At 40.6% G+C, this 18,409-nt stretch overlaps 1 protein-coding gene across 6 annotated transcripts in view; it reads left to right on the top strand.

Annotated features, from left to right (window-relative positions):
- Positions 1 to 18,409, top strand: part of CYRIB (CYFIP related Rac1 interactor B) — a 140,662-nt gene that overhangs the window by 60,328 nt on the left and 61,925 nt on the right. For all 6 annotated transcript variants that reach the window (XM_039522336.1, XM_039522335.1, XM_039522338.1 and 3 more), the window contains exon 2: positions 9,499 to 9,578. In XM_039522336.1, coding sequence (XP_039378270.1) covers positions 9,499 to 9,578 — 80 coding nt within the window. The remainder of the gene's footprint in view (positions 1 to 9,498; positions 9,579 to 18,409) is intronic.

The raw sequence follows: 18,409 nt of genomic DNA, 5'->3' as shown, positions 1-18,409 counted from the left end.
AAAATTGACTCCAAGGATATTTTGTATTCATTTGTGGAATTCCAGTGCTCTAAATCTAGAAACAAACTCTACACTCCAATATTGAGAAGGCTGGAATAAGCATGCTCTAGAAATAGAAAGTAACAAGTCATCTTCTGAACTAGCTACAACAAGGATCAGCAACCTTTGGCACGCGGCCTGTCAGAAATCGGCTGGCGGGCCGAGATGGTTTGTTTACCCGCAGCATCTGCAGGTTCGGCTGTGGTTCGCTGTTCCAGGCCAGTGGCAGCTGCGGGAAGTGGTGTGGGTTGAGAGATGTGCTGGCCGCCGTATCCCGCAGCCCCCATTGTCCTGGAACGGTGAACTGCGACTAGCGGGAGCTGCGATTGGCCGAACCTGCAGATGCTGCAGGTAAACAAACCATCCCGGCCCACCAGTGGATATCCCTGATGGGCTGCGTGCCAAAGGTTGCTGATCTCTGAACTAAACATCCCCCCAAAAATAGAAACAAACATTGGCTTTCACCAGAAAAACCAAAACCCAAACACAGTTTCCTAGCCTAAAGAACCTCTTCCTAATTGAAGAAGTTTTTTTCTTTTACTCTTTTCAGACTTACATATTTCCTAAAAATGCAAAATTTGGGGTCTCCCATTCAAAGGATACTTTTTGTTTTTAATTTAGTTTATCAAATTCTTCTGTGCTATAAAGAACTTCTTGCTTTCTGTATTTGGCTTTCCTAATTGAGGGAGTATAGGTGCACAGTTTAAGGCATGTGAACTTTTGGTTTGTTGCTGGGTACTTAGGTAGTTGCTATGGACAACAGCGATTTTCTACTTGTCAGGTGCAGTTCAAAGTGCAACCTAGTCTCTCTGTTGCAGAACCTGCTATGTGTAGCTATGCCTTTGGCACCTCAAGATTAGATCGTTATAATGTCCTTTAAATGGGGCTATACACTGAGTCCAAAAATGAATTGAACCTGGTGCAGAATTCAGCACATCACTTACTAAGTGGTTCACACTGGAAAACATAATCCCAACTATACATATAAAATGATTGGGTCTAAATTAGCTGTTACCACTCAAGAAAGAGATCTTGGAGTCATTGTGGATAGTTCTCTGAAAACATCCACTCAATGTGCAGCAGCAGTCAAAAAAGGTAATAGAATGTTGGGAATCATTAAGAAATGGATAATAAGACAGAAAATATCATATTGCCTCTATGTAAATCCATGGTACACCCACATCTTGAATACTGTGTGCAGATGTGGTCGCCCCATCTCCAAAAAAGATACATTGGAATTGGAAAATGTTCAGAAAAGGGCAACAAAAATGATTAGGGGTATGGAACGGCTTCCATATGAGGAGAGATTAAAAAGACTGGGACTTTTCAGCTTGGAAAGAGACGACTAAGGAGGATATGATTGAGGTCTATAAAATCATGACTGCTGTGGAGAAAGTAAATAAGGAAATGTTGTTTACCCCGTCTCATAACACAAGAACTAGAGGTCATGAAATGAAATTAATAGGTAGCAGGTTTAAAACAAGCCAAGTGTTTTTTTTCCACACAGTGCACAGTCAACCTGTGGAACTCCTTGCCAGAGGATGTTGTGAAGGCCAGGACTATAACAGAGTTAAAAAAAAAAACTAGATAATTTCATGGAGGATAGGTCTATCAATAGTTATTAGCCAGAATGGGCAGGGATGGTGTCTCTTGGTTTTACATGAAGCTGGGAATGGGTGACAAGGAATGGATCACTTGATGATTACCTGCTCTGTTCATTCCCTCTGGGGCACCTGGAATTGGCCACTGTTGGAAAACAGGATACTGGGCTAGATGGACCTTTGGTCTGACCCAGTATGGCTGTTCTTATGTTTTTCCTGGAGCGTTATTTCCCTCTTAGTCACATGGTATCAGTGCTCAGTACTGGGGTATGCCTCAGTCTCTGGGTTGTAAGCCTTGTGCCAGCTAAAAGAAATCTATGCTGTTGAGTGATCCTCACTCCACCTGTCTGAAGTGTCTTTTGAGGGTCACATTCAAGACCGCTGCCAGATTTTCAGGGACTGGAAACCCCAGAAAGAAAAGGACAGAGAAGTGAGTCTGTGCCACATCCTCATAGAGGCACCCTGCATCCACCTTATGAACCTTCCTTCTTAGGGCAGACACCAAGTAATTTAGCATCAGTGAGGAGTACCTTTCCAGACATTGCGTCTGAACATCAGCACCGGTTGCTTTCTCCAGTGCCCGGAAGGAAGCACAGAATGTTGAAGCATCAGAGAATAGCAGTAAAAAGTCAATTTTTAGACACTCTTGAAGATGTTCACTGTGTAAATTATAAAGCAAATATATTTTGATACAATCTAACTCAAAACTTTGTTCCATTGCTTCTTTTAATAATTATTATGAAAATTAGAATAGGAATTAATTTCCTTTTCCTCTGGGATACATTGCACAAGTTTTTCCTGGCCTCTTATTTTCTTAGTTTTGCTAATGGGAGCAGTTGTTCATGAGTTCATGTGTTGTTTAGGTACCATATTTACATTAATGTTCATAATTGCTGGAGTAGGAAATGTCGTAATGTGGGTTTTGTTTGTAAATGAACTTTCCAAAGTGCAACCACTTACTTCAAAAATAATGTAAAAAATGTTTAGATTATCCTGAGGAATCTGACTTCCAGAAGGCATGCAGGTAAATGACTTTTTGTGACATAAATAAGCAGTAGATTCTTGAGGGGAAAGGGCTGTTACATCTCCTACTCAATGCTTTCTGTTAAAAGAGGTGCAGCCAAGGTAGGCAACTGAGTGCCAAAAAGATTAAATGATTGTGAAGATTCAACTGTATGTCAAAAATAATGTGGAGTATATCCGAACACAGTGACTTAAGATACAGAAGTGTCAGGGTATGTGGTTTGTGTATTAAATCCCTTTCTTCCAGTTTCCTCTGAGTAGGAACCATTCTCATAATGATGAAACATGCCCAATCATGAAGAATGAGAATTAGGGAGATTTACGTTACTATACTATATATAAGCTATGCAAAAATGCAATTGTGATATTTGCTTTGACAAGATGAAACCACCTGCAAACATCCACTTTTGTAACCTACATACATCTTTTTAGGGTTTGGCTACACTTGCAGCTGTACAGTGCTGGGAGTTAAAGTTGTCTTTGTACAGCTGTGTAGGGAAAGCGCTGCAGTGTGGCCACACTGACAGCTACCAGCGCTGCAGTGTGGCCACATTTGCAGCATTTGCAGCGGTGTTGGGAGTGGTGCACTATGGGCAGCTATCCCTGCGTTCAAGTGGCTGCAACGTGCTTTTCAAAAGAGGGGGTGGGGTGGAGTGTGACAGGGAGCGAGGGGGAGACAGAGAGAGTGGATTGCAAGTTCCGACCCCTTCCCCCACCCCTCTCTCATTCACTAAATGCAAATAGCCTTCTTTGTTTTTTCCTCACAGACCAGATAAGCAGCTGCTCCAAAACGGACCCCCGCCTGCCATGCTGCTTCTCTCCTCAAGCAAACACTAGCTGTGAACATTCCAAAGGGATCCTCCTGCCTGCCTCTGCTCAAGCAAACAGTAGCTGTGTTTGTTTTTTAGATAAGCAGCTCCGGGAGCCCCAAGTTCACAACAAAACAGAGAGGCATCGCAACAAAACAAAGAGTGTTATCTTTACTTAAAAGCATTATGGGAAGGTTCCCAGAGGTCAGTTACAGCGTAGTAAGATTAATCACTCTTTACACTGGCACCCCAGTAACAAAATAATTAGTCTGTGCTTTACTTCTTCAGATTAATCTAAGGAGTTAAAATAAGTAAATGCAATATTGTAGGTGTACTTTTAATTTATTAAGAAATTAGTAACTGGTTTACCAATTTAAAAAAGGTTAATTAAAACATAATTACAGTTCTGACCTTTTGTGGTCTAAGTAATTCATTCTGTCTCCCACCAGGTCCATGTTAGCTGCTTCAGAAAAAAGTGTAAAAACACCATATATCAACTAACTATGTGTTGCTATACAACTGGGTTTTTTGGGGAGGGTGGATGGTGATTTCTTCTGGGCATCTATTTATTATAGTGAGCCAACAACCCTATGCCCTGGAATACAGCCTTGATAATCTTTGACCTACAGTTAATATGAAGTTGCTGTGACATTTACAAAACAGTTTCTTGATTTACTGAATGAATGCCATGTTAACTATATATATATTTTTAAATTCCTTCTATTCACTTAACCTGACAGTATCTCTTCAAATCAATATTTAACAGATTTTCCTTAAATATGTTATCAAACGTACGGTAGACTTTTTTGCAATTAACTCAGCCTGGACAATCAAAACAGTCCATTCAGTTTGACTTCTTCCTTTGTCACATTGTGTTCCTAATTGCAGGAGAATGTTTAGATTGAAAACTGATATTTTTTTTTAATTAAGGTGCATTTTGCATGCTACATCCAGTGTTATTTTAAAAAGATCTAAATAGCAATACATTAATCTTATTAGAGCTAAGGTAAATGAAGTAATGTTAGAAAAAATTGGCAGTAGGGTAAAAATGAGTTCCTTGTTCCAGTTTAAATTCAAAACAGAAGTGTTCTAGTTTCTAAAGGGATGCATTCAAGCAAAACCTGAAAAATCTATTCTCCAGTAGTCAGTAAGATGCGTTTCCTGGTTAGCATAAAGGGATCTAAGCCATGTGTTTCTGCAGGAATTTAGGTTTTATTAGAAGAAAAATTCTAGCTTTTAAGGCTGTGCAAATAACTGGTCATACATGAGCTAATTGCAAATTGATGCCATGTCATCATCTGAGTCTGCAGACTGCTACAGTACCTCTGCTGCTCAGAGCTTTGTCAACATGCAACTGTGTGTTATAACAGATAATTTTCAGTGTTGCTATTCAGAACTCTTTAGGCACCAAAACTCCTTAAAGTATCTTAGCTCACTCTGTTAGATAATTAGCTATTTCTTGGGCAGAGACAAACAATGCTTCAGACAACAAAATATTCAGAACAGCAAACTGTTTGTTTGTCATACAGTGTGTTTGTTTTCATTCTGTGCAGCTTGTGCCTTTGCTGATGCAAGTGAGGCCACCCAAATCTTTAATACTTGATTTTTCTTTGTCTCTCCCTTTCTTGTGCTATTGCCTGCTACATCTCAAATGTGCCTCCTATATATTGGTGAAAATTGGATAACTTTGTCTTGTCTGTAAATTGGCTTTTCTATAACATGCACAATAAATCCATTAATTAGAAAATCCCTCCCCCAAACTTCTTTTGATGATCAGAACTGGTAAATTTAATCTTCAGGTTGAAAAATTATTTATTGTGAAATTTGGTGCATGAGTTCTTATTTCTCAGAGAACGGGCACCAAAAATTTAAAAATAAAGCTGTTCTTTGGCTGGGAGAGCCCAGGAGTACTATGGACTAGTGCCTGTAATATACGGGGGAATTTTGTGCACAATATTTAAAAATTCTGCATATTTTATTTGTCAAAGCAACGCAATATAATCACACTATTTTCAATTATTTTGGTAATTTATTTCAAAATACCTGTCAGCAACTATGTCTGTAACACATAACAAAAAAGATTCAGGAAATGATTTTTGACAAACAGAATCCTTACTAATATATTAGCACATCTATATGGCTGCACATGCACCCACTCCCTGCCCACCCTCCCTCAGTCCAGGTGTTGAGCAAGCAGGCTCAGCCTGGCATGAATCATAGAAGATTAGCATTGGAGGAGACCTCAGGAGGTCATCTAGTCCAACCCCAGGACCAACCCCAACTAAATCATCCCAGCCAGGGCTTTGTCAAGCTGGACCTTAAAAACCTCTAAGGATGGAAATTCCACCACCTCCCTAGGTAACCCGTTCTAATGTTTCGTTTTTCCTAATACCCAACCTAAACCTCTCCCACTGCATCTTGAGACCATTACTCCTTGTTCTGTCATCTGCCGTCACTGAGAATAGCCTAGCTCCATCCTCTTCGGAACCCCGTTTCAGGTAGTTGAAGGCTGATATCAAATACCCCTCACTCTTCTCTTTTGCAGACTAAGCTCAGTTCCCTCAGCCTCTCCTCGTAAGCCATGTGCCCCAGCCCCCTAATCATTTCTGTTTTCCTCCACTGGACTCTCTCCAATTTGTCCACATCCTTTCTGTAGTGGGGGGTCCAAAACTGGATGCAATGCTCCAGATATGGCCTCACCAGTACCGAGTAGAGGGGAATAATCACTTCCCTTGATCTGCTGGCAGTGCTCCTACTAATGCAGCCCAATATACCGTTAGCCTTCTTGGCAACAAGGGCACACTGTTGACTCGTATCCAGCTTCTCCTCCACTGTAATCCTCAGGTCTTTTTCTGCAAAATTGCCACTTTGCCAGTCGGTTCCCAGCCTGTAGCAGTGCATGGGATTCTTCCGTCCTATGTGCAGGACTCTGCAGTTGTTCTTGCTGAACCTCATCAGATTTCTTTTGGCCCAATCCTCCAATTTGTCTAGGTCACTCTGGACCCTATTCCTACCCTCCAGCGTATCTACTTCCCTCCCAGCTTAGTGTCATCTGCGAACTTGCTGAGGGTGAAATCCATCCCATCACCCAGATCATTAATGAAGATGTTGAAGAAAACAGGCCCCAGGACAGACCCCTGGGGCACTCCACTTGATACCGGCTGCCAACTAGACATCGAGCCATTGATCACTACCCATTGAGCCTGACGATCTAACCAGCTTTCTATCCACCTTATAGTCCATTAATCCAATCTATACTTTTTTAACTTGCTGGCAAGAATACTGTGGGAGACCGCATCAGAAGCTTTGCTAAAATCAAGATATCACATCCACCGCTTTCCTCATATCCATAGAGCCAGTTATCTCATCATAGAAGGCAATCAGGTTGGTCAGGCATGACTTGCCCTTGGTGAATCCATGTTGACTGTTCCTGATCACCTTCCTCTCCTCCAAGTGCTTCAAAATGGATTCCTTGAGGGCCTGCTTCATGATTTTTCCAGGGACTGAGTAATTCCCCAGATTCTTTTTTTTTTTTTTAAGATGTATATTTAGATTTGTCTTTTTCCGGGACCTCCCCTGATCGCCATGAGTTTTCAAAGATAATGGCCAGTGCCTCTGCAATCACATCAGCCAACTCCCTCAACACCCTTGGATGCATTAGATCCGGACGCATGGACTCGTGCATGTCCAGTTTTTCTAAATAGTTTTTAACCTGTTCTTTCACCACTGATAGATGCAGGAATCAATTTTTCTGTGGGGAAAGAGTAAAATCTGCTGGGGACATTAATTCTGTGCTTGCGCAGTGGCACAGAATTCCCCCAGGAATATGTAATACATCTTATTTTACATGTAAAACAAAATGTTTTTGTTCTGCTTTGAGTACTTATTGATACAGGTTGTCCAGGTTTACTAATGTAGACAACATGTGTCATGTAGCTGATCTCAGACAATGTAATATTGAACGTAGTTTTATGCCTACGCAATGAACAAAAATCCTGTTGATGATAACTTGGATTAATGAGTCAAGCTGAACTTGGTCACATAATAGAATATTCGGACTTGTTTAACTTCTGCTTTATAAAATGCATTTTTCTGACGTTAGCACAAAGAATTCTTCATTGTGGCACATAATTGCCTTTACTACGGGGGCATAAAACCATAACATTTTAAAAAATAGGAAAACATGATTTTTTTTTAAACTCCAGCAAATGGCAGGGTGATTCTGTGGTCAGATGTTGTGCCTGAAACTGTGAACTTTCTCTTTTAAATTGTGTTTCTTTAACTATTCAGTTGCCCTGAGGTGCCTGCTATGCATGACTAAACTAAGTGTCCAGGATATTTTTTTTAGACTCTTAAGATCATAAATAAGGTGAAAAGGCCTACTAAATCCAGACAAGAGTGGGAGATAAATTTGTTGCCAATCGATTGTCCATTATCTAATTGCTATGCCAAAAAATGTGTGTGTATTTGTCATTATTTTGAGTGCTTTCAAGAGGCCTGTATAAAGAGAGTCCCTGTATAAAACCAAATTAGAAACTGAAGGCCTGATAATCCAAATATAAACTAGAAACTTCAGTGTTTCAAAGAGAGGCGTATTAGACTAATTTTGAGTGTGTCTTCATGAAGAAAAAGTAAATATAAAAATGTATGTGTTAATGTATTTGCTGTAAAATCAGCCTTATCAGTAAAATAGCACATAGAAAAAAAATCTGTTTAATGGAAAGATATACTACGTTGTAAATGAGATTTGATAACCAGGAGTACTACACTTTAGTGTGCGGTGGTGTTTGTTAAACTGTCAGCTGTCTTGTATTGCTCAGATTTAATGCCACAGGTTGCTTTGTTTCATGCTGTTGGTACTGTAGTGGTTAACCAGCTGCCTCTGGTGACTCATGGAACTAATTTAGTAAAAATTCTTTGCTTGAATTTTTTTGATACTCATTTTATTTTGGTGAGGAAGAGTTCCCATTATCAAACATCCTGTGCTAAATCATGAGTCAGAGACTTGTGAGTTTACCTGTAGCTACTGCAATAGTCTAGTGCAGGGGTAGGCAACCTATGGCACGCGTGCCGAAGGCAGCACGCAAGCTGATTTTCAGTGGCACTCACACTGCGCGGGTCCTGGCCACCAGTCTGGGCGGCTCTGCGTTTTAATTTAATTTTAAATGAAGCTTCTTAAACATTTGAAAAACCTTATTTACTTTACATACAACAATAGTTTAGTTATATATTATAGACTTCTAGAAAGAGGTCTTCTCAAAACATTAAAATGTATGACTGGCACGCGAAACCTTAAATTAGAGTGAATAAATGAAGACTCGGCACCCCACTTCTGAAAGGTTGCCGACCCCTGGTCTAGTGTACTGGCAATTGAAATCTCTTGAACAAGATCATTTACAAGATACAGTAGTTTTCTGACTTACAAATGGAGTAATTATTATAAAAAGAAGTTGTCAGTTCACTGAAACTGATAGTCATCTCACAGGTGTATAACTTGTAGCTGGTATTTCAAAATCAGTTTTCTGATATCACTTAAATGGTTCTTAGTACTGTCCAATTTTAATACCAATCCAACTTGAAATAACGTAGGACTCCTCAATGTGTTTGTCCTATAGTTTTATTCCTAAGGCAACTGAAGATAGCTAGAACTGTGGTCTTGCATCACGCTCAAGTTATGTGTATTTGTAGGATAAGGGTTTCATGATGTTGCTCTACTTCCATGAACAACTTTAAAATATCATGATTCTTATTTGCATTTCTTCTGAGTCAGAATTCTTCCCTTGGTGTCAGACATTGCTTAGGGCAGGAACAAGGTTCTTCCATCCCTCACTATCCCTCTTTGCATGTCGTCTGTGTTTTATTTTTAAGATGGAATAATTATATTGGTTCCTTGACATGAAAATAGTTGACAACCTGTAATTAATTTAATTTTGTTACTGTACATTAAAGTTTATAAAAATTAATTGTGGTATTTTTATTTAATTAGACCATGTGCCATTTATTTTTAATTTTGTTTCTCTGTTCAGGTTCTGAAGACAAGCTGCTACATCAACTCCATAAGGAGTTGGATTTTTCCATTAAGACATCAAGAAGATCTCATCAACTGGTAAATATTTATTCATGTGTCCTTGCTTGTACACTGTTAATTATCTTCCTTTTAGTGAAAGAATAGCATTTTACACTTCACTGAATCCAAATTAAATTTAAAGATCAATGTGTTATCTACTGACACTTCAACCCTTTATATTGGGAAATATTAGGTGGTGGTGGTGTTTTTAAATAATAGTAACTATTCCTTTATTGTTTTTAGAGTCTGTCTGATAAGATTAATTTTTACATTCCCTAGACCCCTGACATCTCACATCTCTCTGAACATCTATTATACAAAACGCATTGCACAAAGATTGCTTAGTTGAAGTAGTAACATAAAACTAATGCTGGAATATCAATTCTGTAAGGCATTTTCAGAGATGGAGAATCAAATAGCTATATTTAAGAAGATAAACAGTTCAGGTTTTTTGAGGTATTCTATTGTTCTGATATATGGCCTCAAACCTCACATGTCTACTGGTATGTGGCAAAATACTACCCTTCCTGTAATGTAGATATAAATCACATACCAAAAACTACATTTAAAAAAGTTATTTAGTCAACACTCATAAGTTAGAAATAAGGTTGCACAGGCAAATGTATTTCCTGTCTGTTTGTGTCTCCACCCTGTGTACCGAATGAGACACTGTGGCAAAAATAGTATGTGATCATGTAATTAAAGAGTATATAATAATGCATAGGCACGAGGGGGCAGAATTATGATTGCACAAGCAACTGGAAAGCTGACATTTCCTAACTTTTCAGTGTCTTGTCTTTGCAACCTAAATAACATACTTTAAATGTAGCGTTTTATATGCAACTTCCTGAGGCTTTTTAAAGAAAAAAAGGTAAAAACAAATTTTCTTATATATACAACTGTAACGACCCCTCACTGTGATCCAGCACTGGAGTTTGAATCCTGAACCTTCAGCATGTCAGCACAGATTGCTACTGCTTGAGCTATGGGACAAAGTAAACTAGCTGATTGTGGGAGTCTTTTAATCCAGAGGGAGAGTGGACAACTGGGCCTAGGATTAGGGTGGAGAAGAAACAGAGAGAAAGGGGCCGAGCATAGAGGAACACTTGTAAGAATTAGAGGTCGACCACCAACTAGATGGTGGGACAGCATATGTAGGAAGGTGACCAGTCTGGATTTATTGGAGGAGCAAGCCATGGACAGGAATGAATGGTGACACTGTACTGCAAAGATCTCCAGGATGAAAGAGAGGGCAAAACAGCTTCTTTTCCCCTGAACTCATTCTGACAAATGTCTGCACCATTTTCGCTGAAACTTAAATAAATCAGCCTGGGGCAGACACTTGGCATGGAAAATTTCAGCTCAAAGATTTTGTTTGGCAAAATTATAAGCAACTGAAAAGAGTTTTATAATGGGAAGTGGTTGGGTAACTTTTACTATACGTGGGATGGAGAGGAAGAATGGTGATTGTTTAAATACTTTGCCATACTTAGTAGTTTGCTAAATTTGTAAGAAGAAAGTTTCACCAAGGGTCTGGAAAAACACAGTAGTCAACCTTGTTTGAAATGGAGACACCAAATTTTATGAATTTGGTGTTGTATAGTGTCTCCTGTATACAAGGTTTAACATAACGCTTGATTTATAATCTTATAGTTGAGCAATTTGTTAAGGTAACTGAAAGCTTGAACAGCTTTGGATATAGGCACCTGGCTTCCTGAGCCGTTGGCTATTGACATTGACATTAGGACATGCAGGTGGGGGATTGTTCCCTGCTAGTTTTGAAAAACACCATGGGACCCTTAACTTCTATCTGGGCAAGCAGAAGGGACTTCTCATCTGTACTATGGCACACTTGATGATATACCCAAATACTGCATTCACAACATTGGTTTTGAACTACAGTCCTATTATGGGTCAAGAACTAGAGTCAACTGAACCATGCTATCTTTTTACTAAAAATACTGTATGTGCTTATGTCACTGCATGACTGACAAGCCTGCCCCGGTCTTGTGCACGCCAACAAAGTTAGAGAGCTAATAGCAATAATTAATAGGAATACAAGGGGAAGAAATCCATTGGAGTAAAGTGGCTGGTTCCAGGTAGGCTATTTCCTTTGTTTAAAGCAGGGGTTCCCAAACTTGGCTCGCAGCTTGTTCAGGGTAAGCCCCTGGCGGGCTGCGAGACACTCTGTTTACCTGAGCGTCTGCAGGTACGGCCGCTCGCAGCTCCCAGTGGCCACGGTTCAGCATTCCCGGCCAATGGGAACTGCAGAAAGCGGTGGCCCAGCCCGTGCTGCTTCCCGCAGCTCCCATTGGCCAGGAACGGTGAACCTCGGCCACTGGGAGCTGTGAGTGGCCGTACCTGCGGATGCTCAGGTAAACAAAGTGTCTCGATGCCCGCCAGGGGCTTACCCTGGACAAGTCGCGAAGCAAGTTTGGGAACCACTGGTTTAAAGGAACCCTCTTTCTAAAAAGAAGCTTTTATTGAGTATGGAGTCTGTCAAAACCCCACCTTTCCTGAAAAAGGATAACATATCTTACATTTTGAAGGCCACGGAAAATAAATATTGTGCTATAGAACAAAAAGATAATCTTAAGATCAGTGGTTCCCAAACTTTAACAGCCTGTGAACCCCTTTCACTAAAATATCTTGTCTCGCGAACCCCCTCCTAAAAATGAATATTTCCAGGGATTTTCTCCTTTACTTGAGTATAAATTATAAAAGCAGTGATCTTGAAAATATAAAATTTGTTTTTATGACATGCTTATTACACACTAGTTAATTATTTATCATTATAATATTTTTATTACTTTATGAAAACGGCAACACTCTTCCAACATTTCACTCATGTAGCTTCTATCACTTTGAATAAGCCTGTATTAGAGAAGGCTTCTATGTTTCATTAAGGAGTATCCGATGTGAAACAGCATAAAGATATTTAAGAAACCACCTCAGAGTTCCTCCTACATAAGCATTCAGGTCTTGAACAGTCGAGGCAAACAATGCATGTTACAACAAAGCTTAAACTTGTGCTTCATAATAATTTTAAAACCAATACTAGCTGCCTATTTAATTTAAAAAACAGCAAAAAATATCCACCTCCCTTTCCATTTTTTATAAGGAGTCTTGAAGTTTAAATCTCCTCAGTGTGATAGATATGCTTGCTTTGATCTGCTTAGCTCTTGGAAGTCCAGGGGCTCTGGGCTGCTGGCCCCATGCTGCCTGGAGTCCCTAGGGACAGCTCTGTCTGCCATTAGGGAATAGGAGAGACTGAGGTGCACCAGTGTCCAAGGCCCCTGCAATGGAAGGGAAATGATTAAGTGCGATATACCCAGGATTATCTGGGTATAGCTCATTTAATCTCAACTCTTTTCTCTTTGTGCTATGTGTTTTGTTAGTGGAGGCAAGGTTAAACAAGTGCACCTTGCATTTGGATCAGAAAGTGGTAACGCTTATGGGTCTCAGATCCTGTGGGACTTCCTTCCACAATGTTGGATTGGCTCCCAAGAATGCTCTGTATCCTGTGGGGCAGTGGACAGTTCCAATGTGCCTGATGAGCCGAGTTGTTGACCAGGGTCCTCTCTCTGTACCTTAGATAGTCCTATCCCAGATCATAAAGTACTTTTTTTTTTTTTTTTTCCCCCTCCTTCCCTCTCCATCAAAGGCCTGGTCTACACTGGGATGGGGGAGGGGGTCGATGTAAGATATGCAACTTCAGCTATGGGAATACCGTAGCTGAAGTCGAAGTATCTTATTCCGACTTCCTCCCGTCCTCACCGCGTGGGATCGATGTTCGCGGCTCCCCGTGTCGACTCTGCTACCGCCGCTTGCTCCGGTGGAGTTCCGGAGTCGACGGGAGCGTGTTCGGGGATCGATATATCATGTCTAGATGAGACGTACCCTAAGAGTAGTGACTAAAGGCTTGTCTACACACAAATTTTTACCGATTTAACTACATCTGTTGCGGATTACAGTTAAAATTTATGCCACTCCTATTGTGAATGCATTTGTAAGGTGCTTATTAAGTCAGATATAGTTAAACTGGTACAAAAACTGTGTAGAAAAACCTTAAGGTGCCGCCTCCTTGGCCTTCTCTCTCTCTCAGTCCTGTGCTGTCTCATCCTACTATGCCACAAAGCCCATGCTGCTTTGTTCACATTTTAAATACCCTGCTGGAAATAACTCTGAGGGCTATAGAGTAAAATCTAGTTATCCTGATCTTTGTGTTAAACAACGAGATTGGAAGCTTTTTGAGACAGGGACTCTTTTCATTGTGTGTGTTCAGTTCTTTGTCTAGTGGGGCTCTCATTACTAACTGGGGCCTCTAGAAGTGAAGAGTTCTTTAAAAATTGGAACTGGTAAGAAGCCTCTTAACCCTTGTCTGTCATTCATATTTTGTAGTTTCCCATCATTCAAGTACTAATACTGTTTATTAAGGGATTAATTGACTCATTAAAATTGAGAATACCATCTCTTTTGCATGTTCCTGGGAAATAAATAATGTTTGTACAGATCAGCCACGTAGCTACTGAATCACTTAGTTGGGATGCAGGATCACGTCATAAATGGAATTTAGCAGCAGAACATCAAACAAAGCTCCCGTGTTAGAAAAAACACTGATCCAGGAAGTCACAAGGGAATTATTGCAGTTGATATCTGTTTTACATGTATCATTTACATTATCCATGTATAGTACTCTTATTCTAGGAGTAAGTACACAGGTAATGCTTATTTGAGGAAGAGAGATATTAATGGGACCTCTTCTAAATCCTTTGTTTAATTACAACAATAGTTACAGTGCTAAATCACTCCATGTACAGGCTCCTTTGACAGTTCAGAAGCAATATTGAAAGGTGAGGCCTTATTTTAATAGGCACCACCATATATACATTCATAGTTAAGATTTTTGATTGCATGTACAATTTTTCTCTGAATGGTATAGCACATATAACTTAAAATATCCCATAATAAAGAGATTTGTTCTGAAATTAGGCCACCATTTGTTGATCTTTAAGCAAGGTTCCAGGTAGGGATATAAAAGTGTAACCGGTTAACCAATAAGCTTAATGCTTATCGGTTTCTGCTAACGATTAAACTCCGCCTGGGGTCCTGGCTGCCGGCACTGCCCGGCACCCCAGAGGCTGGCACCCTGCTGGCTGGCTCTGCACCCCGGTGGTGGCTGTGCAGCTGGGGTCCCAGCTGCCACTGCACCCGGGACTCTGTTGGCGCGCCTGACTGCCGGGCATGCCAGGAGGGATCCCCAGGCACAGGGCTAGCAGTGGAGCCCCGGGTAAAAATGGGGGTGCTGCATCACCCTACCCCCCCAGTTTCCCAGTTAAACATTTAACCAACAGAATTTTAATTGGTTACACGGTTACTGCTTTTACACGTTATTTACATCCCTAGTTCCAGGTGTTCTTTCCTACTAGTATGTGTGGTGTACATGCTGTTGGAAATAGTATATAATAATGCAAACAATTTACCTTGCCATCAGATGCATAGAAGATTTATCTTTGTCCTTCTGCAGACTTTCTTCCCTCTTGTAGTAAAACAGTCATTTTAACCTGAGACTTCCTGTAGTACTATGTTCTAGAATCTCTCTCTTCCCTAGGGCGCTTGGTCACTTTTTTCTGTTGAACTTCTAATTACTCCATTCTTAGCATTTTTATAGCTTTTTGTGTGTTAAGTAATTTTGATACTGGTGCTTCTTTTGACTGAGCAGCTAATCAAAGTTCAGAGGCTTGGAGGTGTTCCAGGTGGTGGTAGAAATAGATGGAGTCTGGTGTTTCCTTGATGCAATCTTATTTATTTACAAGGAATGTACAAAGTCCTGTGTCTCTGAACACAGAAGGAACCAAGATCAAAAGGAGCAGTTTCTTAGCTTCCAGCCCTCCAAGCTTCCTTAGTCAACACCAGACCCAAAAGCATGCTCCCTAGCTTTACTCCCACGTACACTTAATCAAAACAATACTCAGCCCAAAAGCTCCTGGGTGGATTCATGCACACTTTTTGTCGGGGGGTGGGGGAGGGGTGTCATGTTTACAGTTACGTTAGATGTGAACCCACCATTCAGTTATCAAGAAGGTTTCACCCAGTTCATAAAAATGTTGTACTTTTCTGTAATGCAACAAACGTTTGAGTCTCCTTCAAATTTGGTAGCAAATCTGGTAGCTTTTTTGGCTTCAGAGTAAGTATGGCAATTTTCAAGCCAAAGTTATTGGGCGGTGAGTAGCTAAAAGGACTCTGTAATAGAGATTAGTTAATAAGCGCTGTTGCTTTTTCATAATAAGCTCTATGCAGGTTTATGGTTCCTTTTATCCTCTAGGGGCCTGACTTTAAACATGTGACATGCACAGTTCTGCTCCTAGACTCATAGTTTATGCAGATACATAGGATAATTGTGTGTGCTAATAACCATAGTTATTCAGCTATTGAACTCTTCATATCAAATCTTACTTTTTTAACATGCCAAAGGGTTTATGTAGGTAAATGTATTAACTTTCTAATCTCAAAACTAGGGGACATGGACTAAAATTAAAGGAAGCTCTTTTTCTGCAAATCACTAACACAGTGCTCCTCAACCGTTTCTATATTGGGATCCCATTTTCTGTATAGGGACTACTCTGAGTCCCCCTTATCCCTCTAGACAAGACTGCTTCCATTTACCGATGTGGAAAGGTTAGGGTGGCCATGTTACCCAAGTTGAGAAAACACACATCATATCACATCTCTGGAGAGAAACATTTAATGCTGATCAGTGACGTGTTCATCAAGGAAAGTCTTTGCGTGATATCTGAGTTTAAACAAGGGATTACAATTTTTTTCCATTTCAAAGCCAGCAAGCTTTGATGTAGTAGAGAGGTTGCTGAATTCACACAAAATAGTGAAGAGGCATGCCTTGATGCTTTTACTTCAATTCACAACTTTAGTAGCTTATCAGGTATCTCCTTCAATTTCACTGGAATCTTCTTCACTGGAAACTGAAGCTTCTTGCTGAATTGAACATGTCCTATTGGCTTACAGTGCAGTAAACTGGATTCCAGTCAGGTACCTGTCTTCCTGGCATAGCTTGGACGTTATCAAATAGTAAAGCACTGATGCCAGTCCAACCCAGCTGCAAGAACTGATTGTTGGAAAACTGTAAATATTTTCTTTTTCTCCTGTAGCACATCTTGTCAGTGGACATTAAAATGAGAAGTCCTAATGTATGGATACTTCCCATTCAGACTGAGCTAATGTTTGGCTAATGTTAAAAGTTGGACAAAAGACACATCTGTAGTTTCATCTATATTGAAAATTACTGGTTCTCGTGTACTCTCCTAAACAGTTCCTGAAAATCTTCAGCCATGTCATAAATTCATTAACTAAATCTGTCATCAGATACAGGAATGGCCTTGACTTGATTGGCAGGAGCAGTTCCCAGTATAACGTTAATGACCTTCAAAACACAGGGCACAATCAGTATTTCCTCAGCTGAGGTTTGTCATCTTTTACTATTTGCAGTGATACCATGTCTGATGCTCAGAGAGTTCTTATGTTTACAGATTTGCCATTTATAGTAAGTCTCCTGATTTTTGTGAACCCATAGGCTGTTTGAGGAATTCCATAGTTTTCTTTTGTTAAAGGAGTATGGCATACCCCAAATGGTTCACTGCTTCCTCCTCCTAATAGTCATATGCGCTCCATAGAATCCTTTGTCAGCTGCTGTGACAACTCCATTGAAGTGCTGTAGAAGCTGACTAGCATTCTAGTTCATGCTTTGGTCTGGATGGGAAATCAGGCTGCAAGAAACACATCAATAAGAAGGAAGAATGATAGGAAAGGGAAGGTCATCATAATCTCCCTGCTGAGTGTTGGGCATTTGACTGGTCCAAAAATAATCGGTCAATTGACTGGTCAAAAATGGTCAAATAATTTAAACCATTAACATTTTGAACCATTTTGACATAAAGTTGGGATCCAGGTTGAGTCGGGTACTGGTAGACAGAGTCTGAGACAGGCCAGAGAGTGAACTGAGAATCAGGTGTCTGGAGGCATGCAGGGTCAGGTTACCAGGAGATTGGGATCAGGCGCCGGGTTACAGACAGCAATCGAAGATCAAAGATGTGGACAAACCAGGGTCAGAAGCTGGAGACTAGGATCAATCACAACCAGGGATCTGGAGCAGAGACAGGCAGGCAGTCTGTGTTGTTGCTCAGGCATCTACCCTTCATGGCTTCCTTGTTTAAGTACTGGTATTGGCCACTCAGAGGGCTGTGAGGGGCCACCACTCAGGTCCTGTTGGCCTGTGCCTCCTGCCAAGCCCAGCCTCACAGGGTCCTCCCATGGAAGCTCAGCTTGAGCCTCCTATGGTGATGCGGAGGCATCAGCAGCTGAGAAGCCCCCGGTCCAGCCCTGCAGGTTCTAACGATAAGTGGGCGAGAGGGAGGTTACGAATGGGATATTCATTGACGGGAGGAGTGGCGGTTTATTTACATGGGCATTTAATATGGGCTGTTTGCTTTGAAAGTGCGGGGGAGGTGCTGGGGCAATTAAAAGCTGTGATACTTTTGTTTAAGGAAGAGGCTTAATGTCTGGACATTTTTTTCTCTTTGTGTTGGAAGAGAGGATTAATGACTTTGAACCCTCCTCTCCTCCCACTCCCTTCTGAGTTAGTTTCTTTGGGGCAGGAAGCGTGTCTTTTAAATTGTTTCCTGTGCTTTGAAAACTGCCATGTACATGAATGATATCAAAATACATAATACATAATTTGTTTGTTCTAGAAGATTTAATGACACATCTAGAAGATGCTCAGCTTTTAGTTGGTTCACCTTTTTCCCAACAGGTGGCATTAGCATATAGTAAAGGGTATGGATCAAGACATTTAAGTA

The sequence above is a fragment of the Mauremys reevesii genome, linkage group 2 (genome assembly GCF_016161935.1).
Source record: "Mauremys reevesii isolate NIE-2019 linkage group 2, ASM1616193v1, whole genome shotgun sequence".
NCBI lineage: Eukaryota > Metazoa > Chordata > Testudines > Geoemydidae > Mauremys > Mauremys reevesii.
The sequence above is the reverse complement of the archived record's forward strand: the minus strand, read 5'-3'. Positions and strand labels throughout refer to the sequence as shown.